The sequence below is a fragment of the Ovis aries genome, chromosome 2, assembly GCF_016772045.2.
Source record: "Ovis aries strain OAR_USU_Benz2616 breed Rambouillet chromosome 2, ARS-UI_Ramb_v3.0, whole genome shotgun sequence".
Classification (NCBI taxonomy): Eukaryota; Metazoa; Chordata; class Mammalia; order Artiodactyla; family Bovidae; genus Ovis; species Ovis aries.
In genome coordinates this window covers 73,616,302-73,639,941 of record NC_056055.1, presented here as the reverse complement: position 1 = coordinate 73,639,941, position 23,640 = coordinate 73,616,302, and the positions used below count along the sequence as shown (strand labels likewise).

Here is a 23,640-nt window from a genome sequence, read left to right as displayed (position 1 = left end):
GTGTGCAACATACCAAGATTTTTGATGAACCATGAAAATAATATTTTTAGGTATTAATGTGTGATTCCATTTCTAACTACCAAAAGTACCATTGGCATATCAGTAACATTTGATCACTAGTGTCCAAGATAAAGTTACAATAAGTAAGACTGGCCTTATTCCAGCTAAAGTCTTTCACTCCTCTCCTCTAAAAGGCATTTAAGAAAGAGACTTAAGATGATATCATAGAGATAATTAAGACACTTTAACTTATAAATGTGTATTTATATGAATGTGTGTGAGGGTTCAGTCGTGTCTGAGTCTTTCCAACCCTGTAGACTGTAGTTCACCAGGTTCCTTTGTCTATGAGATTATCCCAGCAAGAATATTGGAGTGAGTTGCCATTTCCTCCTCCAGGGGCTCTTCCCAACTAAGGGATCTAACTCACGTCTCCTGCCGCTCCTGCACTGGCAGGTAGATTCTTTACCACTGTGTCATATGGGAAGCCCATATGAATGTGTTCAGTTCAGTTCAGTCGCTCAGTCGTGTCTGACTCTTTGTGACCCCATGAATCGCAGCACGCCAGGCCTCCCTGTCCATCACCAACTCCCGGAGTTCACTCAAGCTCATGTCCATCGGGTCGGTGATGCCATCCAGCCATCTCATCCTCTGTCATCCCCTGCTCCTCCTGCCCCCAATCCCTCCCAGCCTCAGAGTCTTTTCCAATGAGTCAACTCTTCACATGAGGTGGCCAAAGTACTGGAGTTTCATCTTTAGCATCAGTCCTTCCAAAGAAATCCCAGGGTTGACCTCCTTCAGAATGGACTGGTTGGATCTCCTTATAGTCCAAGGGACTCTCAAGAGTCTTCTCCAACACCATAGTTCAAAAGCATCAATTCTTCGGTGCTTAGCCTTCTTCACAGCCCAACTCTCACATCCATACATGACTACTAGAAAAACCACAGCCTTGACTAGACGGACCTTTGTTGACAAAGTAATGTCTCTGCTTTTGAATATGCTATCTAGGTTGTTCATAACTTTCCTTCCAAGAAGTAAGCATCTTTTAATTTCATGGCTGCAATCACCATCTGCAGTGATTTTGGAGCCCCAAAAAATAAAGTCTGACACTGTTTCCACTGTTTCCCCATCTATTGGCCATGAAGTGACGGGACCAGATGCCATGATCTTAGTTTTCTGAATGTTGAGCTTGAAGCCAACTTTTTCACTCTCCTCTTTCACTTTCATCATATGAATGTGTACATAGACATAAAGTTGAACTTTTGATCTGAGACCCAGGTAGACTATCTGTAGACTTAAGACACAATTCTAATGAATTTAACTTAGCAGTTCAAATTTAACTTAAATTCAAATTGAATCTCAACTTTTTAATCAATAAATACTAAGCTCCCATTTTTTGCAAGTTTTTGTATTAGACTGTGAGAATCAATAGAAGATTAACCTAAGAAAGCATCCCTACCTTTAAAGACATTATAACACAGTCAGAAGGTTAAAACTTGTACACATTAAAAATAATAATAAGCGGCATAAAATATTTTGCATGAAGATAAAAAAACCCTGGAAGCTGACTGGTAGTGATGGGATTTGAAGTGAGTCTTTGAAGCACTGATAGCAATTGGAGAGCTGAACAACTCTTAAGGGCACTGCAGATGGCCCAGGAGCAAACATGTAGGGCATGTTGAGGAAGACAATGAAGAGCATAACCTGGCTGGAAATACAATTTGAGAATGTTAAGAGCTTAATACCAGGTAGAGCTGCCAAGAAAGACAGTAACAGTCATTCAAACACTGAGTGACAATAACAAAGAAGTTTGGAAAGATTAAATCTGAGGGGTTTTTTCCCCCTTTAGTATATAATAGTGGGAAAGTGGAATTAGAGGTCAGCTACTTGATTAGCGGGTTCACAGTATTCATCCAGAAGTTTGGTAAAGCCCCAGATTTAGGGTCAAAAAAAAAAGGAAGAAAGGGAGAAGAAGGAGAAATTTATTATAAGACAACTGATGGGAAAATTGACAAAACAATTGACAAGTGATTAGCCACATGGGAAAGAAAGAGAAGCAACAAGTTGATTGTGGTTTTTGAGGCCAGACTGTCAAGACAATATTGATGTTATTGGGGGTGGGGGACAAATATAAGACCAAGAACTGATTTTTAAAGGGAAGATGATGGGTTGAGTTTGAGTCAAGAAGTAATACAAGGCAGTCAAGAAAACTGTAGGTCTAAAGTTTGAGACACTATTTGGGACTAGAGATAAAGAAGTTAATTCTAATAAAAATGTGAGATGATACTAGGGAATAAATTAACTCTCTGAGAGGGAGAGTATAAAAAAAGAGATTAGAAAGAAAAAGTCTGAACTCTGAGGAATGCTCCAAAATTTGGAGACCAGAGAAGAAGGCAGAGAAGAAATGATCTAAGAGTGAGAAGCTTCATTATCACAATATCTCAGAGCCATAGGCGGAAAATCCCAAGAAGCAGAAGGGGCTGATAATAGAGAGATCAGGAGAGCAAGAACTGGGAATCAGTCCCAGGGGTATTCGAAAAGGCTGGAGAGCACTGTGGTAACTGGGGCTGGATAAACTTTCAGATTCCTCCATCTATCCTAGAATTCTGTGAGTTGATTGGAAAATTAGGGGAACACAGCCTGAGGAAGCCCCACTGCAGAAGACCCAGGATGGAATATGAGGAGCCCAGGATGCAGTTGCCTCATTACAGGGTAACCCAAGTATGACACAGTTAATGCTGGCGGCATATTTGGATGTTGCCACGTGGAATAAAAATGACACACAACAACCTAAGGATCACTGTCCAAAGCATCTTAAAGCAAGTCAATCTGAAGTATGACTCCTAATACTGTCCCTGAGGAATCTGCTTCACTTCCATCAGCCCCATTGCCTGCTATATATTATGCAAACATCCCACATCTGATGATTTACCTGCCATTTCATCAAATCAACTAATTCAACAACTGAACAAGCACTCAGTGAGAACCTATGCATATACATATGCATATACACTATGATGGGCACTGGGGATTCAGAGGACCTAAAAGGTGTGTCTTAGCCTACAAGGAGCTGAAGTTTAATGGAAAGGTTCACAGACAGCAGAAATCTGAAAAGACACCTTGAACAGAAAGCAAGGAAGATATGTTGATAGTGAGAGTTCAGGTAATGAAGGCAAATAGACCAGTTCTGAGTGGCAACAGATACAGTTCAGCTATTCATAAACTCCTAGACTTCAAAGGGAGCTTACAGAACATCCAGGTCAACTGGCATTTAACTCCTGCTACAACTGTCTGAGAGCTTCCCAGGTGGTGGTAGTGGTAAAGAACCTGCCTGCCAATCCGGGAGATGTAAGAGCTGCAGGTTTGATCCCTGGTTCGGGAAGTTCTGCTGGAGGAGGGCAGAGCAACCTACTCCAGTGTTCTTGCCTGGAGAATCCCATGCATAAGGAAGCCTGGCAGGCTACAGTCCATGGGGTCACAAAGAGTTGGACGTGACTGAAATGACCTACCACACATGCACAACTATCTGATTGCTGCTCACAGTGAATACTCTTACTGTGCATTTTATCAATGTATGCCATTCATTTCCTTTCACAGAACCACAGAATTTCAGGGTTAGAAGACCTTATCTGTAGGTTATTTCATTCAAGTTTCACCTCCTCACTTCAACCATTTCTCACATGAGTTCCTTATCATCTCTATTCTATTATGTACACATGGGTAGTGACCAATAGTGGTTTTCCTTCATTTTGCTAAACTTTCTTTTACCATTTTATGTAGAATAGAAGCCCTTTAGTAGGCCCAAGTCACACTTTTGTTAAATAATGGTTGTCTATAAGCTAACGCGCATGGTTGGTTTTTCTGCTGTGTCCCTCGGCATGCGGGCTCTTACTTCCCTGACCAGGAATCAAACCTGCAACCCCTGCATTGGAAGCTAGGAGTCTTAACCAGTGGACCACCAGGGAAGTCCTGGTTTGTTTGTTTGTTTTAAACAATTGATTTTTAGAACATATCTTGTACACACAGGCTACTGTGGAATGTTGACTGCCTGCCAAAGGGTTAATCACAAACAGATGTTGGATGTAAAAAACCAAATTTTTAAGTTCCGTTAACTTTCCAAAATTCTAAGAGGAGTGACAATTTCAGGAATATTTCAATTTTTTCTGTTCACATTTATTTTGTGCAGAAAAGAAAAAACTCATCTTTTAAAACTGCTCAGCAAGAATGATAAGCATAGGACCAACAAGAGAAATCCTACTGTTTTGAGGACAGGTGGAAATTAGCTTGCTTATGCCCCTGAACACAATTTCTGAGGCAGTTTCTCACATCTCCAATGGTCTGGAGAGAAAATGTGCCTGCACTTACCTGACTGTGGCAGCCTCATCATGGTCCACAACACCAACTCACAAAACGAGACAATCACAGCCCACTTGATACTCCCATCAGGCCTTGGTGAGGCTCCTCAGGCAAAGACTCCAAAGAAAATAAAACAACAAACAGTTGCTCTTTGTCAGTCCTCAGAGAAGCCAACAAAACAAACAGCCAAAATGAAAATAAAACCTAGGTTGCTACCGAGACCACTGGGTTCTTTCTAGCTGGCAGAGGGACATACGATGACGGCTGACAGAAAAATATGGAGATAAGGTACATTAAGCGAGAGGACAAAAGAGATCATCCCATCCAGCTCAGGCTTTCTCTTAACATGAGGACGATTCAAACCAAAACTGATTCTAAGGAACTGATTACAGCCCAGCCTACTGGGAAGCTTTGGTTTCACTTTCAGCATTGCACATTCTAGCTACGCACCAAGAAGTCTGCATAGATTTTATTTGTTTTCTTAGGCTCCTGTAACAAATCACCACAACCTGAGTGGCTTAAAACCACAGACAGTCTATCTACATTTCTCTCACAATTTCGGAGGCTAGAAGTCTGAGGTCAAGGTGTCACATGGCCATATTCCCGCTAAAGGCTCCAGGGAAGAATGCTTCCTTGCCTCTTCCTACCTTCTGGGGGCTCCTGTCAAACCTTGGCATTCCTTGGCTGCAGCTGATCATTCTAATCTCTGCCTTCATTTCACCTTATTTATGACCTTATTCCTTGCTCATACTCTTTGTATCCTCTCCTCTTCTATAAGAACACCAGCCATTGTGTTAGAGCCCACCCTATTCCAGTATGACCTCATCTTAACTAATTACATCTGCTAACACCCTAGTTTCAAATAAGGTCACATTCAGAGGCTCCAGTGGGCATGGAATTTTGGGGGAACACTATTCAACCCTCTACGGAGCTTCATTTCATTCTTGGAGCAACGTGTGGTCTAGATACTGTTAGACCCATGATACATACAAGGAAACAGCTGACATCAAGCAAACTTTCCTCAGTTTCATGGCTGTATTTTAACTCAGGCCTCTGAGGCCCCACTACACCATGAGGCTTTTCAATAGGGAGACTCAAACCTGGTGGCAAGGAAAGGACAACTTGCATGCAGTCCTGGAAGACCAACTTCATTCCTATGACCCCAGTTCCCTTGGTTCATAGGACTGAGGTCAGAAGGACAGGGTAGGTTTTCTTAGTCATATTTCTCTGATGTGTTCTAATCCTCTTAACATGTCTTACCTCTAAATCTCCCCTGCCTAACTGTTTTTCTTCTGAAAAAGCAGCATTCTCCTTTTTTTCTTCTCATTCTTTATATTTTATCTCTTAGAGAAGAAGGGATGAAACTTGTAGTAGCTGCAAATAGGAGTGGCTGTCTAGACCCCAAGAATTGGGCTGTGTGGGGAACTGCTTCTCCACCCATAGCTCTAGGCATATGCTTTCAATGAGAGTTGCCTGCTGTTACTTGACCTCCCTTCGGAGAATGGATGAATGTCCCCTGCAAGACTCTAAAAAGTTTAGCATCTGTGGGGTCCACATACCACCCCCCAGAGTCCCTGCCTTTCTTCAGGAGGGAGGTATACTCTCTACTGTTTCCCTTCCTCTACCTCGTCGGGCCCCATGGCACTGGTGAGGCTGCCAGGAAAGTGGCAGACAGGGAACTTCGGGACACATGGCGAAAGTGCTTCACAAGTAGGATTCAAAAACGTGAAAAGAACATGGTGATCTAACCATCTCCAAGTCTTCATGGGGCGTGTTCTTGAGGGACAAGGCTTTGCATTTAAAAACTAAACAGTCAGCAAGATTATAAGATATTGCTATGAAGGGAAAAGAAGTTTCAAACCTCATAGGAATCTCAATTCACAGAGTGATACCCTGATCATCAGAAACATCTCTATTCCGCTAAAGAGGAAAGACTCCAGAAGCAACTTAGAAGAGCTGACTGGGGACCTCCCTAGTGGTCCAGTGGCTAAGAATTTGCCTTGCTATGTAAGGAATGCAGGTTTGATCCCTGGTTAGGGAAATAAGATCCTTCATGCTGCAGGGCAAATAAGCCCTCACTCTGCAATTACTGAGCCTGTGCTTCAGAGCCCAATGAAAGATCTTGAGTGCCACAACTAAGACTCAACGAAGCCAAATAAATCAATTAATTAATTTAAAAAAGAAAGAAAAGCTGACTAGTCTTTGTTAGAACAAGTTGACCTGCCTTTGTCAGAAGAGCAATGTAGCATTGACCAGGTATTGTCTGAAGAATGTTTGAATACTGAGCAATCTCAGCTAGAAACAACTCTATTACTATGCCAAATAAAAACAAAAAGAAAACTATCAAATCAAAAAACACACGAAGAACATAAACAGGTAAGAGCTAAACTTGCCGGTAAGAAGCAAGAATTTGAAAGGAGAAAAGAGGGAGAAACTCAGCGTCTTTACAAAAAGAAGAAAATCAAAGTGTTCAAAATACTGAGCAAAAAATTATAAAGGGAAAACCAAATTTGAATTTACAAATGGGGTTTCTTCTTAAAAAAATACAAGAACATAGGACTTCCTCGGTGGTGCCTCAGATAAGAATCTGCCTGCCAATGCAGGGGACATGGTTCAATCCCTGGTTTGAGAAGATCCTACCTGCTGTGGAACTGCTAAGCCCATGTGCCACAACTTCTGAGCCTGTGTTCTAGAGCCCCTAAGCCACAACTACTGAAGCCCATGTGCCTACAGCTTTGTGCTGTGTAACAAGAGAAACCACTGTAATGAGAAGCCCGTGCACTGCAATGAATAGACCCCACTCTCTGTGACTAGAGAAAGCCTGTGTGTAGCAACAAAGACCCAGTGCAACCAAAAAAACAGAATAAAATTTAAAAATTATTTAAAAAAATAAGAACAAATTTAAGTCAGACATGTCACCCTTAATCAAGGGTTAAAATATATCTACCATTTACAGAGTTTTTCCTATATATAAACCTCCTAACAATTAACTAAATCTATCAACAGAAACCGGGATGCTAAGCTGTACTAAATTTAAAATGTCCAAATACTTTTGTTTTCATAAGAGAAAATTTTCTATATATGTTCTACATAATATTATTTTTTAAAAAAAGTATTTGCCTCTGAAAGAAGGTTGGCCTAGAGAACTGAAAGAACCTCCTATTTGAGTGACAAGTTCAAACATATAATACTTTTGTACCATATGAAATTCACATGAAATAAAATGTTTAAAAAAATTGAGTCATTATGTTATATACCAGGAACTAACATAGTGTTATAGGTAAATTATCCTTCAAAACCAAGCAAACAAACTTATAGGAAAAGATGAGATTTGTGTTTACCAGAGGCAAGGGTGGATGGAGGGGGAATTTGATGAAGGTGGTCAAACTGTACAAGCTTTCAGTATTATAAGGTACATAAGTACTAGGGATGTAATGTACCAAGGATATACATAACGAGCACTGCTGTATGTTATATATGAAAGTTGTTAAGAGAGTAAATCCTAAGAAAGAGAAAATTTCTTTTCTAATTTTTTAAATTTTGTATTTATATGAGATGATAAATATGCACTAACTTGTGGGCATCATTTCATGCTGCATGTATGTCAAGTCATGATGCTGCACACATTAAACTTACACAGTGTGGTATGTTAATTATGTCTCAATAAAACGGGAAGTAAAAGAAAAAAAGCTCACATATACACTTAGAACAGTGCTTGTCACTAGCAGGTGCTAAATCAACGTTAGCTACTTCAGGTCCAAAAAATAAGTCCAGTATTTCCCACTTTACTAGGCCTTATTGGGAAGAAAAAATTTAAAAAGAACACAAATCTAAGTGTGAGAAAGAAATGTTCCCTGGGTTTTGGGGACTTGGATGAAGAGAAAGAGCCCAGAAAGAGCTTCTCGGGAACTGCAAGAAGCCAGCAACTTAGCTAGAACCAGCCTCAGCAACCTTCCTAAAGTCAGGGGCCAACGTCTTGATGTGAGTTTATCTGGAATGTGACAAAAAGGAATGATGGCTAACCTCCTCTCTCGAAAAATGGGGATAGGGGATTCAGAGGTGAGGAAAAAGTCATAGGTTGAGAGAGTCAGATGGGGGAGGGGCGGGAATCCACATGTGGGCCACCCTGAAAACTAGACTTCTTCAGTTGCAGTCAACCCAGGGGCTGGAGGCTGGTCACTTGCCATCATATTAGAAGTCACACACGTAGCTTGGAATCCCACGTGATCTCTATCTGTGAAGGAAAACCCTTGCTCAAAGTGAGGGAAGGGAAAAGTGTGGATGAATATTCTGGCCAGAGCAACTGAGACGGTTGTATTTAGAAGGAACGAGGCCCAGGTTTCCTTCACTTTCTGAAAGAAACTCATCTAAATGGGAGGTTTATTGTAAGTTTAATAGTTTGATTTAAAATAGTGATTAAGTACTTTTCCTGCTATAGCAATCCCCATGTCACCGAATGGGGAAGAAATAACTGGGGAGATGGCTCCTCATAGAGAAAAAAGTTACCGAAGTCACAAAAGTCAGGTTTCATTAAGGTCAAATTCCCTAGAGAAATCTCCCAAGTGCAAGGGTGGGGACAGGAAATGAGGGTGCAGAAGAGAAGACTATGGGAGAAATTGAAATGCTTCACCAGCCTTTAACAAGAAAAACTAAATGAGAGGGATTTAAGAGACAACGAGGAGGTTGTGGAGGCCCTGGAGGGAATGTTTACTGTCTTCTTCTTCGCTGGTTCTTGAAAAGAAAAGGGGGTGCTAGACATACATCCTTGATGCTTGAGAGTGCTTTTATGAAGACATTAATACCTGCTTCTTGCCTGAAGTGGGGGTGGGGGTCCACTGGAGTATCCCATACCTTGTGTGTGTGCTAAGTCGTTCAGTTGTGTCTGACCCTCTGTGACCCCATGGACTATAGCCCCCCCGGCTCCTCTGTCCATGGGATTCTCCAGGCATGAATACTGGAGTGGGTTGCCATTTCTTTTGCCAGGGAAAAGACTGGACTCAGGGATTGAACTCACGTCTCTTATATCTCCTGCACTGGCAGGCGGGTTCTTTACCTCTAGGGTCTAAAAAACTGTAGAGCTGTTTTCAAGGATGAAGAAAATGGGGTCACCCCTAATTTTAGGCCCCAGAGCCTTCAGTGGTCTCTGAACACCCCCAGAGTTACTGAGGCTTCAGGTGACACAGAGGGAGGGAAATCAGGGGCACAGGAGTTCTGGGCCCTTATCAGGCCAGACTGAAGCCTGGAAATATTTCCCTCCCCGACTCCAAGATAACAGAGCCATACTTTAGCCTGTTCTGGAAGGAGGAGGGATATGTGAAAAGGATATATGATTGGAATTTCAAGGGGGACTGGATTCTAGCAGTTCCCCTCAAAGTTAAACATAGATTTACGGTATGACTCAGCATTCTACTCCTAGGTATATATACCCAAGAGAAATGAAAATAAATGAGACGAAGGGTCATGCTCTACCCAACAGGCTAGGAGGTTTGACGGAAACTATTGGCAACAATTTCTAAAAAACCGTTTATGAGCATCTTCGAATATGTAGCCCATATAAACTCTTCAGAGAGAAACTCTTTAGTTAGTAGATGAGAAACAGAGGGACCCTGACCAGAATTTTGGTACTTGTTCCAGACCTTTCTATAGTCTGGGTTGTAGTCCCAGCTTCTGGTTTGACCAGATACCTGTGTGGAATTATGATTTTTGCTCAAGTGGGTCTCTATTATATCAGACAGTTCTAATAATACAAAAGAGCAAAAACGCCTGAGATTTACCTATTGCTGCAAGCTAACTGCCCGACCTCATTTTTAGGGTGGTTGGGAGGAGAACAAGGTAAACCTACAGAACCAAATAATCCACATGTGTTCTAAAGTCTCTCTTTCCCTTGTCCTGGCTCATCGCTGGGAGGTCAGAGGGAGGCATTAGTGTTGAACCCAAACATCTAGGCTTGCTCTAAGATGAACCTGGTGTGGTCCCAGCCAACTCAGGACTGAAGGATCCCCAGAGTTCCAAACTTTTTAGGAACTCTGTGCCAGAAATGGAGACAAAAGACCAAATAGATATGTCTTATTATAAATCAAATATCACACAGCCATTTCACCCAGGGACTTCCTAACCAGGGCTGATCAAGACTACAACATCTTCCCAGGACTAAACAGCGGAGGGAGTCTATCACCTGAAGCCTCACCTGGGGAGGCAGATGCAGTGCTTGGACCAAGTGAAGGGGACATTTGAAGTTACAGTCAGGTAAAGGAAATCTGAGGTTTGGCTCTTTGGTTTCAATTCACTTTGGGGAAAAAAAAAAGTGAAATGATGACTCATTGTTTCAAAGGTAGTCAAGGGCAGGACAAGACAGCTGACTCATGTTTTGGGGTCAGATCAGTGATTCCCAGATCTGGCTGCACAGCAGAATCCCCTGGGGAACTTCAAAAAACATACAGATGCCGGGGCATTACTCCAGACCTCTTGATTCAAAATCTCCAGAGGTGCGATCCAAAAATATGTAGTTTTCAAAACTTCTTTCAGGTGGTTCTGAATTAACCAGTCTGCCCTAATTGGTGACTCAACATTAGGGAATTCCTAGGTGATGATGGTCACAGCAGTCCTTATGAAGAAAAGTAAGTGACAGGGAGAAAAAGTAGGTGAGTACCCAGAGATTAACAGTGGCTGTTTAAATATATCTGTCCATGCCTCTTCGGTTTTTTTTGTGTGGTTTTTTGTTTTTTTTTTTTTTTTTTTGCTAAAAAGAGGTGATATCATGAGCCTTAGTTTACCAGTGGGGAGAAAAGTGTAAGCACTCAGACATGAGTTGATCTCTCCTAAGACGCCAGAGTTAGTGGCAGGTTTGCTTTTAGAAACCACAGTAACTGGTTAGAGGGGTGGTGCTATGTAGAGCAGCTGAGACAGGGGCTGAAAAGCTGGATCAGGTTCCACTCCTCACCAGCTGTGTGAGTTAACTAAGCACTACAGGTAAAATGCCTGAAACAAGAGAAGGAGTTCTGTTCATGATATTTTATAATTTACACAGAATGAATAGAATCTTACATTAGATGATCAATGTAAAATAGAGCCTTCTGGTCCCTTTTGCTTACGTGGCATGTCAAAAATTAGTGACTTCTCTATGGAAGCAACGTAGATGTCCATCGACAGATGAATGGACAAAGAAGCTGTGGGATATATACCTGAATACTACTCAACCATAAAAAGGAATGCATTTGAATCAGTTCTAATGATGTGGATGAACCTGGAGCGTATTATACAGAGTGAAGTAAGTCAGAAAGAGAAAAACAAATAATGTATATTAACACATATATATGAAATCTAGAAAGATGGTACTGATGAACCTATTTGCAGGGCAGCAATGGAGAAGAGACTTATGGACAAGGCGGGGGAGAGGAGGGGGAGGGTGAGATGAGTGGAGAGAGTAGCATGGAAGCATATACACTGCCGTATGTGAATAGACAGCCAATGGAGATTTGCTCTATGACTCAGGGAACTCAAACCAGGCTCTGGAACAACCTAAAGGGGTGGGAAAGGGTGGGAGGTGGGAGGGAGGTTCACGAGGGAGGGGACATATGTACACCTATGGCTAATTCAAGTTGAGGTATGGCAGAAATCAAACCAATATTGTAAAGCAATCATCAACCTATTAAAAATAAATAAATATTTAAAAACAGTGACTTTATTTAATGACCATTCTTACTCTGAACTTGGTGTCAGATGAGGTAGAAAGCAAAAAACAAAAAAATAAATTAATATGCAAGTACTGCTTTCCCTATTACTCTGGAATCTGAAGGCCACATGGCTGTGATTTTCAGATATTCAGTCCACAAAGAATGTTTAATAATTGAACAATGTTATGTTCCAGGCATGAAGGATGCAGAAGTATCTAAGACATTGTTTCTGCCTCAAAGGGTTCATGTCCAATGGGGAGAAAGACAAATGAACAGGATTCTCATAGAGGGTGGTAAATGTAGGCACAGAGAGTGTGCAGGGGTCTTCCAGCCTCTGTGACAACTTGTCCACTGGGGAACGCTGGGGCCTGCCCCTCAGCCTTTTAAGATGGGATGGGATGTTGGCGGTGACAGTAGGGGAGCAATATAAGTGCCACAACAGAAGGAGCTACCAGGTCGGTACACAGTATAGAGAAGGAACTGATTAATTCTAGGTTGGATGGCTTAAGAAGGCTTCCTTGTTTTACAAAAGAGGAAGCTGAAGCTTAGAGGGGTTAAGCAAACAAATGGACAGTGGGAGGCTGAGGAGCCTTAGGGAACAGCAGGGAAAAGAGGACAGAGTCCTGCTCCTGACACCGGCCAGCTCCTCAGACCCGGCGCCCCCACTCCTCCTTGCCGAGAAGGAGCAGATGAACCATACTCAGAGGAGCACAGGGCTCATGACCAGAGATCTCTGTCCAAATCTTTGTTTCACCATGTCCTGGCCCTGAGACCTTGAACAAATGACTCTCTCTCTTGGATTCTGTTTTATTATTTATTAAATACCAGCAATAAAAGGCTTGCCTCATTACATTGTCATATAGATTAAGTGATTTGAGACATGGAAAGTACTTAGAACAGAGTCTCTGGTGCACAGTAAGTGCTCAATAAATGTTAATTATTATTATGTTATTACCTGATTGGTGTAATCAGATCTCACTCCGAAAACCTGAAACCTAGCTCATTTTCCTCCCTCAGAAATAAAATGTAGCTTTTTTTAGATTGTAAAATGATATACTGTATTATTATAAAATATTTTTAATGAAAAAAAGTAAAGATTACCCATTACCTAATTCTAGAGATAACTGGTTTTATGTTTTGGTGAGCATAATTCTTTATAGCTCTCTGGACACATTTATATGAATACAACTTTAATAAGTAGCATTATCTGAGGATACTATTCAGTGAATGGCTATTGTTACTCATCAAAGATATTGTGGGTGTCTTTCCATGTCAATAATTATAGATCCCATACTTATTTGTAAAGACTGATAAGTATTTCATTGTATGACTGTGACATAACTAGTTTATGCCATCCCCTAGTTCTGGTCAGTTAGGTTATTTCCAATGTTGATATTACAAAACAGTTGGCACCACTGACTGAACCCACACAGTCAGCCATGGGCACTTCTCTGATTATTTCTTGGGACAACTTGCTGTAAGTGGAATCTCTGGATCAAAAGGGTATTAACCTAAAGACACATGTCCCAGTAAAGTAGCTCATATTGCAAGGCAACAGACCGGCCGGTCAGCTGGCTTGACAGAAGTTTACGTGAATGTGGCTTCTGCAGCGACTAGCTGTGGGAGGACAACTAGGCCAGCGGTCAGTTTGTGGGAGGGTAAAAATGGAGAGCAGTCCCTGCTGTCAGGTTCCCAACATGTTCCTATGTGAGCAGGTAATTTTTCAAACCTGTGAAGGAACTCTGTGGAGAATTTACTGACCTCTTTGTTAGAGCACCAGTACTCTGCAATTTCTCTGAATATCTGGCTTTTCTAGGAAACCCATTAGGGAAGTTTAACTAGCTATAAAATGTCACTTAACTTTTAAGGAACCTTCTAACGGTATAATGTCCAAGGGTATTTTGTACCAATCAGGCTTGGGAAAGATTCTTCTTAGCCCCAAATTCTCTTCATCACTTGCCCAGTGATCCTGAGCATTTTCCTTAGCAAATGAAGCTGGAATGTGGAATGGAGTGGTAGCCTTGAGACTCAGCCCTTTCTACTGACCAGGGAGTAATGAAAGATGAAGAGAAGATGGAAAGGAAATGAACACAGACTGAAATGCATCAAGGGATTTGGCTGGATCAGACTTTCACAGGTGGAGGGAGGTGAGGAAAATGCTTGGCCCACCACTGCAACCAGAGGTCTGCCATTGCACACATTTCATTCCAGCCTCCCCGACCACTCAGACAGTCTTTGGTGGACATTCTGACACATAGGCTTGGTGTGGGTGAGGACTGATCAGAAGGAGTTAGGGGACTGTGCAGTCTGCTACTACTTTTAGTAATTCTTACCGAAGTGGAATGCAGTAATAGGCTAACATCCATAGAGGTCTAAACATTGCCAGGGCAGTTCCAATAACTTTATGTATATTAAGCCATTTAACTCTCACAGCAAACCTAGGAGGTAGGTACTCTCATGGATCCCATTTTATAGATAGGGAAACTGAGGCCCAGAGAAGGCAGACAATTTGGTGAAGGTCACATAGCTGGTAAATGGGAGAATTGAGGTTTAACCCTCATGTCCAATACTGGGGTTCCTTTATTTACTATCATTTTTCTTTACTGTGGTAAGAATATGTGTCTCTGATTCCATCTTCAACCAGACACTCCAGAAATAATCAGAAATATATACATACACATACATACATATGTACATACATACCAGGAGTAACCTGAGAGAGCTAATGGGAGTTCTTGAGCCTGTCGGTCAAAGCAAAACCTTTTAAGATTGATCAAAAGTAAATAAATAAAAGAAGATTGAATGGAGCCCCTCCAGGTCAGGGACTGGGAAAGAAAACGCCATCTTTAAGGGCAGAACCCTGGGGATTCTAGCTGGAGGATGTGTGATATTATCTGACAGCTCCATGTTTTGCATTAAAAGCCAGAGATAAGTGGACGTCTTTGCTTTTTCTCTTTGTCAGCTTTAGTTTCTTTACTTTTCCTTCCTTGTTCCTTCTGTCCCTTCCTCATAGGCTATAGCTGCTTTGTACCTAACAGACATACACACTATTCATTTCTCATTCAGGCACACAAATTTACAGATGTATATATTTATACATCTTTGTATCCATTTCCATCTATACATATATATACTTCATACATACACATTTGTCTCCATGAATTGTTCATTTTCTAAAAATGTTATTAAGACATCAGGTTTAGGAAATGTTTTACTCCATGTACTGTATTTACAAGGTCATGAAATTATGACTTCACTGCTCAAGAAAACAGGACAAGAGTTGGGTCAAATGAGGTACCTAAGATGGTTAGAAACCCATTCAGAGGCCAGAGCCATGATTTGATACTGAGAATGAAGAGACAGAGACGCTGGGAGAAGTGACCAAAGAGCAGACAGAGTGAGCAAGCCAGTGAGCAGTGGATGGGAAGGAAGGACAGTGAGCTGGCCGAGAGGTATGGCCTAAGAGGGGGAGCACTGTACTTCCACTGCGGGTACAGCAGCCCAGATTTTTACTCCCTGTCGACAGCCACACTGGGCAGTTACGCCTCTCTCCCCTGGCAGGTGATTTTAAGTATAATCATGCTAGCCTAACTTGCCACAGGCTCACCTCTTCTGTCTTTTCGACAGAGGTGCACGTGTGAGTGCACGTGCGTGTGGATGCAACTATCCGTTTCCAGTAACCTCCTAAAGTTCAGACCAGAGCATTCTCATGACCCTGCTGACTCTGAGGAACTAGTCTCCTGTCTTACTTCACCTTTTCTACCTTCACCACTGTTTCCCCAGTTGTGACTCCTCTCTCCAAAGCTATCAAACTCGAGGTTCCCCTGGCTGTCCGCAGAATTTCCAAGTGTCGTCCTTTCACAAAAGCCTAGAAAAATATCAGAAAAGCTTTATTCCAAGGTTTATGACCGACCTTCATAAATTGTTCTTAGCAGCAGCTTAGGTTTTTCGGATCCCCTTTCTCTAAAAGTCCCAACTATCTTCACAGCTGGGACTAAATCACTCTATCCAGAAATGCCAACCCTCTTGAGAAACAATAAGAAGCAGTATTTCTTCTTCTTGAGAAATATGATGAAATAATTTTGGATCAGAGAGAGATCTATATCATAGGATTTGAGGAGTATTTGGGATATTCAGGAAGGATTTAAGGCTGTTTACAAGGGTCGATAACATAACAACAAAACAGCAAAAATAAAAAGTGGGGTAAGGAAGGGGAGGGAAATAAGAATAGACCCCAAGCCACAGAGTCTCCTCTTCTCCCTAAGCACATGACAGGAACACATGCTCCCTGTCACGCTGAGCAGGCTTGCCATGGCTGAGCTGCCATCAGCTTATGACACCTGTCACCTAACTGTTCTCTTTGTCTCCAGGCCCCTTTAATACTTCATCCATACTGCAACAAAAGTGATGTCATAACACAAGCTGGATCAATCATTCCCCGGCTTAAAACTTTCAACAACTTCCCACTACACTGAGAATGGAATCTAAACTCTTCACTATGGCCCTTAGGGTTCCATCTCATCTTATACCATGCCTCCCCTGGTTTCTCTAGTCTCCAGTCATTTATTTCACAACATTACTTCATCCCTTAATCTCCCTCACCTATTTCTCTCCTCTGCTGCTTCTCTGGCCACCACCTGTTTGTCTTCTGTATCTATGACTCTTTTGTCAATACAATTTTATTGGAACATGGTCACACGCACTTATTTACCTATTAAGTATGGCTGCTTTTGACTATAATGGGAGAGTTGAGCAGTTGCAACCACATGGCCCACAAAACCTGAAATAATTATTTTATGTTTTATAAAAAAAATTTGCCCACCCCTGTTATAAGGAACTAGAGAGAAGGAAGAATAAAGACAGAGGATTTTAGAACACACTATCACACCATACACAAAAATAAAATGGCTTGAAGACTTAAATATGAGACACGACACCATAAAATGCCTAGAAGAGAACATAGGCAAAACATTCTCTGATAATCACACCAGTATTTTCTTAGATTGGTCTTCCAAGGCAATAGAAATAAAAGGAAAAATAAACATATAGGACTTAATCAAGCTTATAAGCTTTTTCAAAACAAAGGAAACCATAAACAAAAGACAATTTACAGACTGGGAGAAAATGTTTGCAATGGTATGACCTACAAGGGCTTAATTTCTAAAATATTCAAAAACTCATATAATTCAATACTGAAAAAATAAACAACACAATCAGAAAACAGGCAGAAGATCTAAACAGACATTTTTCCAAAGACATACAGATGGCCAAATGGCACATGAAAAGATGCTCTACATTTCTAATTAGAGAAACGCAAATCAAAATGACAATGAGGTACCACCTAAAACCAGTCAGAATGGTGATCATCAAAAAGTCTACAAATAATAATGTTGGACAGTGTGTAGAGAAAAGGGAACCCTCTTATACTGTTGGTAGGATATAAATTGGGGCAGCCGCTATGGAGAATTGTATGGAGGTTTCTCAAAAAACTAAAGATATTGTTGCCACATGATCCAGCAATCCCACTTCTGGGCATATATCTGGACAAAACTATAATTCAAAAAGATACATTCACCCCAATGTTCATAGTAGCACTATTTATGGCCAAGACATGGAGACAACCTAAACGTTCATTGACAGATGAATGGATAAGGAAAATGTGATGTGTGTGTTTTGTGTGTATACATACATACATACATACATACATACAATGGACTATTACTCAGCCACAAAAAGAATGAAATATTGCCATTTGCAGCAACATGGATGAACCTAGACATTATCATACTAAGTGAAGTAAGTCAGAGAAAGGCAAATACCATATCACTCACACATGGAATCTAAAATACAACCCAAATGAACATATTTACAAAATAGAAACAGACTCACAGACACAAAAAATAGGGGTGGGAGAGAGACACATTGGGAGTTTGGGATTAACAGATGCAAAGCATTATATATAGGATGGATAAATTATAAGGTCCTATTGTTTAACACTGGGAAATATATTCAACATCCTGTGATAAATACCATAATGGGAAAAAAATACATGTGTATATGTCTATAGAACAGAATCACTTTGCTGTATAGCATAAAGTAACACAGCATTGTAAATTAACTATACTTCAGTAAAATTTTTTGGGAAAAAAAAAAAAGAAGATGAAAACAGGCATAGGGTGGATTATGGGGATCTTGATTGGAGAGGCCAAGGTATTTGGACTTTATCCTTCAATTAGAAGGGAGACACCTAGGCCACCAACCAAGAGTGTCTGCCTATGGTGACAAAATTGTGTTTAAAGAGGACTGCACTGGCTTCTCAATATTATAAATGTTGAGAGAATGGGGGCTAAAAACAAAAAGCAGGGAGCACAGTTAGGAGGCGGCTGCAATTATTTAAAGCGAGACAGACACTGTTGGTTATATCTATCAGCATTCAAATGCTATTTTCCATGGTACAAGACCCTGATTTTATTCAGGTATCTTATCTCATGTGACACAGAAGAAGATGATCTCATCCCTGGCTACTGGGTAAATCCTTGCCAACAACTGGTTTGAGAGTAGATACGTGGCCTGGAAGGCCAATGAGACATGAGGTATGATTGGCTGGGTATGGAACCTAGAACTGCCTCAAGCTTGGGTACAGAGTCAGGTCACCAGTTTGGTGGGGCCAAGAAAATTGCAGAGAAACAGAGACAGTGTCATTCTCTCTGTGTATTTCTTGTTGCATGGGATAATAAACTTCCTTTTTATTTAAGCCAATATGAACATCCTGATATAAAGGCTAAGAGAAGACAGTAAGAGTGAATTCACAAGAGAAGTAACTGGAACAAGAAATTCTGGGCGAGGGAATTAGGTCAATATTGAAGCTCAGACATGAGGAAGAGGGAGGAGTTAACTGATGGTCCTGAGGTTTACTTCTGGAAACTTGATAAACCATAAGCAGAAATAAGGAACTGCTGGACATGGCCCACAATCTCTGTTTTAGTCAAGTCTTCACCCTGCAAGTGAGCCAGTAAGGCCAAGAGACATCAACAGGGGATCCACTTCCCATATTACTAACATGAATCTACTCTAAATCAAGGAATATGAGATAAAGTTTATTTGATCCTACAATATTGTAGCTGTGAGCAAACATTCTAGGAAGCAACAGTTACCACAATATTCATTTTTTATTAAAGATTTTAAACTTATAATAGAAAGGACATATTTTGTAATGGTTGTTAATTAGGACAAAATCATTTCTTTGTAGAATTCAGATAACCATGTTGTTTTAGGGTGAGTGGAAAATATTTTTCTAAAACAAAAAAAACATTGAATTTATAGTAGAAAACACTTTTATTTACAGTAGAAAACACTTTATTGAAGCCTATATAGATAAGTGTAATTTGATATCTGTTTTATTTTAAAAATATATTTAAATCCCTTGTCTACTTTTGAAATAATGCACAAGGAAGAGAAGACATTCAATAAGTAAAATAAATGATGAGAGTATGATTTTATACTTATGGAAAGACAAACATTCAGAGAGAAAGATAAGAGAGTGAATATAGACCTAGGGTGAATATGGGACAGATAACAGTGGGAAAAAATGATTGGGATGTCTTTTGCACAGCATTATCCCCAGGATGGAAGTCTCAGGTGAGACTTTTCACTGCAGGTGAAAAATCACAAGTTCAAGTACTGTCCTAGCCACAAGAAGAAAAATTAAAATTCATTAATATAGCTTTAATAAAATCATCTAGACATAAAAACAAATGAGGGGATCAATATAGTAGAAAAGAATTCAGAGACAGGGAGAGAGAGATAGAGCTACTAGTGAGATAGAGATATAGATACAGTTACCTGGATTATGATAAAGGTGAGACTGCAGTATAGGGAGGGAAAGTATGGTCTTTTCAATAAATAACGTAGGGACAATTAGATATTCATATAAAAAATGTACTTTGATCCCTATCTCACATGATATGCAAAAAAAATTAATTCCAGAAGGATTGCAGATCTAACGTGAAAGACAAAACAAAGACATTTGGAAGAAAACATGGAGGGAGTCTTCATGACCTGGGAGTAAGCAAAGTTTGCTTAAATGGGACACAGAGGGACTTCCTTGGTGGCGCAGTGAATAAAGAATCTGCCTGCCAATGCAGAAGACAGGTTCCTTCCCTGGTCCAGGAAGATTTCACATGCAGTGGAGCAACTAAGCCCGTGTGCCACAATTACTGAAACCCACACATTCTAGGGCAGTGAGCCACAGCTACTGAGCCTGCGTGCCGCAACTACTGAAGCCCATGTACCCTAGAGTCCACACGCTGCAACTACTGACCCTGCGTGCTATAATTACTAAAGCGTGCGTGCCTATAGCCCATGCACCACAAGAGAAACCACTGCAAGAAGAAGCCCAGACGCAGCTACGAAGAGAAGTTCTCCCTCACCCCAACCCCACCTAGTTGCTTGCTGCAACTACGGAAAGCCCATGCAAAGCAGCCATGACTCAGCACAGGCATAAATAAAGGAAATTTAACAAATGTGATAGAGAAGTAGAAAAATAGAGAAAAGAATAAAGAATACAGACTTTAGCTTATCATTCACTATTAAAACACACATAGATACAAAAGATAAAAAAGAATGCTAACAAATGGATAATAAATATAAAAAGATTCTCTAATTCAATAACATTCCAGGAGCATGGCAAGATGAGAAAAGAGACACAGCTAAAGACTGCTTAGAACAAAAAGAAATTTGGCTGTTCTAGAGAATGATATAAAAAATACAATCAACCCTGAGGCTCTAAAACCGAGATGTAGAAATATCAGTCCATTTCTTCTCATGGCATCAAAACTTAAGAGGAATTTGAATCAAAGCATAGCTCCGATATGTTATATCAGAAGAAGAGAACAAAGATGTTAGCAATGCCAGAATAGGAAGAGTCTATACCCTATACCACTGCAAGCCTCAAAAATTCAGTTTGAAGATAGGAATGAACAGCAAAATCTCCTGGGAATTGTCTGGTAGGGTAATAGAGATATATACCCATGGTTAACTCCCAAAGGACAAAACAGAAGTTTTTAGCATCTGAGGACAATAAAAGCCCTAACCCTAGGCAGTAAAAAGAGTATTTTGTGACACAGGAAGGCATGCAATCTTACAAGGAGTTACACGACACTTTCCAAAAGTGGCTGTTTTCCATGCTGTTACAGTTCCTTGAAAAGTCAAATGTACACCTAACCAAAATTTGGTTCACATTGAGACACATGAAAATGGTATGAAAAAGTTTATTACTTACATAATTGAGGCCTCTGGGGAGTACAAGACAGTCAGTCTCTCATGCAGGTCTGAAACGGCTTGAAAGGCAAAGAAGGGAGATGAGTTGTTTTCTTTTCTTTTAATCATCTTTACAAGATAGAGCTGGAGTGGGGGTTCATATGCAAGAAGAGGTTTGCGTGGTTTGGATCTCTTACCTGTGCCAAAGGAGGGCAGCCCAGGTCTCCTTATCAGCTTGACCAAATGTGGGGCACCAGAGGAAAAGGGAGAGGCGTAGCTTAAATCTGTCAACAGTCAGACATTAAAGAAATGGTGTCAGACTTCTCATCACACACACAAGCACACCCCGTACCACTATCGCCATTCAAACTAAGCATCGATTAAAACTGGAAACACATATAAAGAATGCATGCATACTGAGTCACTTCAGTCACGCCCGACTCTTTGCAACCCTATGGGCTGTAGCCTGCCAGGCTCCTCTGTCCCTGAGACTCTTCAAGCAAGAATACTGGAGTGGATTGCTGTGCCTTCCTCCCGGGAATCTTTCCGACCCAGGGATCAAACCCTCATCGCTTAAATTTCCTGCATTGTTACGCGGGTTCTTTACCACCAGTGTCACCTGGGAAGCGAGAAACTGTAATAATCCTATCCCACAAAGACATTCATAGCTAACAACTTAGCAGATGATTCTGCATCCATAATTCTCAAACCTGGGTTCATATTGGAATCACCTTAGAAGCATAAAAATACTATCAATACTTTTCTCTCACCTCCAGAAAGTCTGACTGAATTGGTCTGAATTAAGTATTGGTAATTGAATTTTTATAATCTAAAAAATAGTATTAGACATAAAGCAAAAAAAATTGATGATTTGCCCTATGTAAAATTAAGAATGTTTGTTCATCCAAAGGACCCACTAAGAGAGGGAATAGAAAACCCACAGAATGGAAGAAGGTATATTTAATTCATATGTCTGACATATCTAGAACGTTAAGAATTTCTACAATATCAGTAAGATAGACAACCTAACAGGAAAGTAGACCAAAACACTGGAAAAGACACTTCATAGAAGTTTACTGCCAGGTGGCCAACAGACATAGGAAAGGGAGGTCAGCTCTATCAGTCAACAAAGCAATGGGAATTAAAACCATAAAGTAATCCCTCTATGAATACATTTAAGAATGTTTAAAAGATACAGAAAATATCAAATGTTGCTGAGAATGTGGAGCAACTGGAATTCCTATACACTGATGTTTAGGAATGCAAATTGGTACACTTTCCAGTAATTTCTATACTATGCCCCAGAAATTCCCACACACTGATGTTAAGGAATGCAAATTGGTACACTTTCCAGTCATTTCTACACTCTGCCCCAGAAATTCTACTCTTAGGTATATATCAATGATTCAGCAGTTGTATGATCGGGTATATGCTGAACAGATATGAGTTTAAAGATTCACTGAAAGACCCATACTAGAATACCTATAGTAGTGCTAGTCAGATTAGCCCCCATTGCCTGGAAAAACAAGAACACATGGGCTAACAAACCTCAGGCTGCTTCTGCAATTGTTCAGCCCAGCAGGTATCACTATACTGTACTGCTCCAACAGTATTAAACTTTGAAACCTCAATTAACATGACTCAGTCACTTGTTTGGGTGTAACACAGTGCAGAGTTGAAGAGCACAGGCTCTGAAGGCAAACTCTTTACATTCTAGCAGCATGACTCTGGCTAAATTACCTAAACTTGCTGTCCCTCAATCTCTTCATCTGTAAAGAGAAGATAACAGTACTTTCCTCACAGGGTTTTTAGAAGATTATATGAATTAACACACATAAAGCACTCACAACATTGCCCTGCTGCCGCTACTGCTGCTGAGTCGCTTCAGTCGTGTCCGACTCTGTGCAACCCCATAGACGCAGCCCACCAGGCTCCTCCATCCATGGGATTTTTCCAGGCAAGAGTACTGGAGTGGGGTGCCATTAACGTCTCCGCAACATTGCCCAGTGTGTAGTAAATACTAAAAAATAAAACAACAACAAAACATCTCCCAAACCAAGAAACTTAATGCCAGTTATTAACTCTCCTCTATGTGTTTTCCAGTACTGTGATAATGTACTAGAACACATGGAACTATCAATATAAAAACACCATATTTGGATTAGAGTCACTGAGGTACCAAAATACATGAATTAACTAACAGTAGTTTAATAAAATATAACTCAAGTGGTAGAGGGTATAAACGTTGAGCTCAAAGCACTTTAATTATTTTCTGGTGATTCAATGGTTTGTGTTATTTCTGACAGACTCTTACTTGTGCCTTTTGGTTTGTTTTGTTTTTGGGAGAAGAGGAGCT

The 23,640-nt window shown here is 40.6% G+C and overlaps 1 protein-coding gene across 2 annotated transcripts in view; it reads right to left on the bottom strand.

The window, feature by feature from the left end:
- The window catches only part of PDCD1LG2 (programmed cell death 1 ligand 2), a 93,723-nt gene extending 70,462 nt beyond the window's left edge, over positions 1–23,261 (bottom strand). The window contains exons 1-4 of one of the 2 annotated variants that reach the window (XM_060409433.1): positions 23,132–23,261; positions 21,482–21,568; positions 21,307–21,364; positions 4,363–4,470 (exon numbers count right to left, since the gene is read on the bottom strand). In XM_060409433.1, the coding sequence (XP_060265416.1) occupies positions 4,363–4,384 (22 nt within the window). In that variant the 5' untranslated portion in view covers positions 4,385–4,470; positions 21,307–21,364; positions 21,482–21,568; positions 23,132–23,261. Of the gene's footprint in view, positions 1–4,362; positions 4,724–21,306; positions 21,365–21,481; positions 21,569–23,131 lie in introns of those variants that run through there. The other variant, XM_012124822.4, reaches the window with a different exon arrangement.
- Positions 23,262–23,640: the final 379 nt, after the last annotated feature.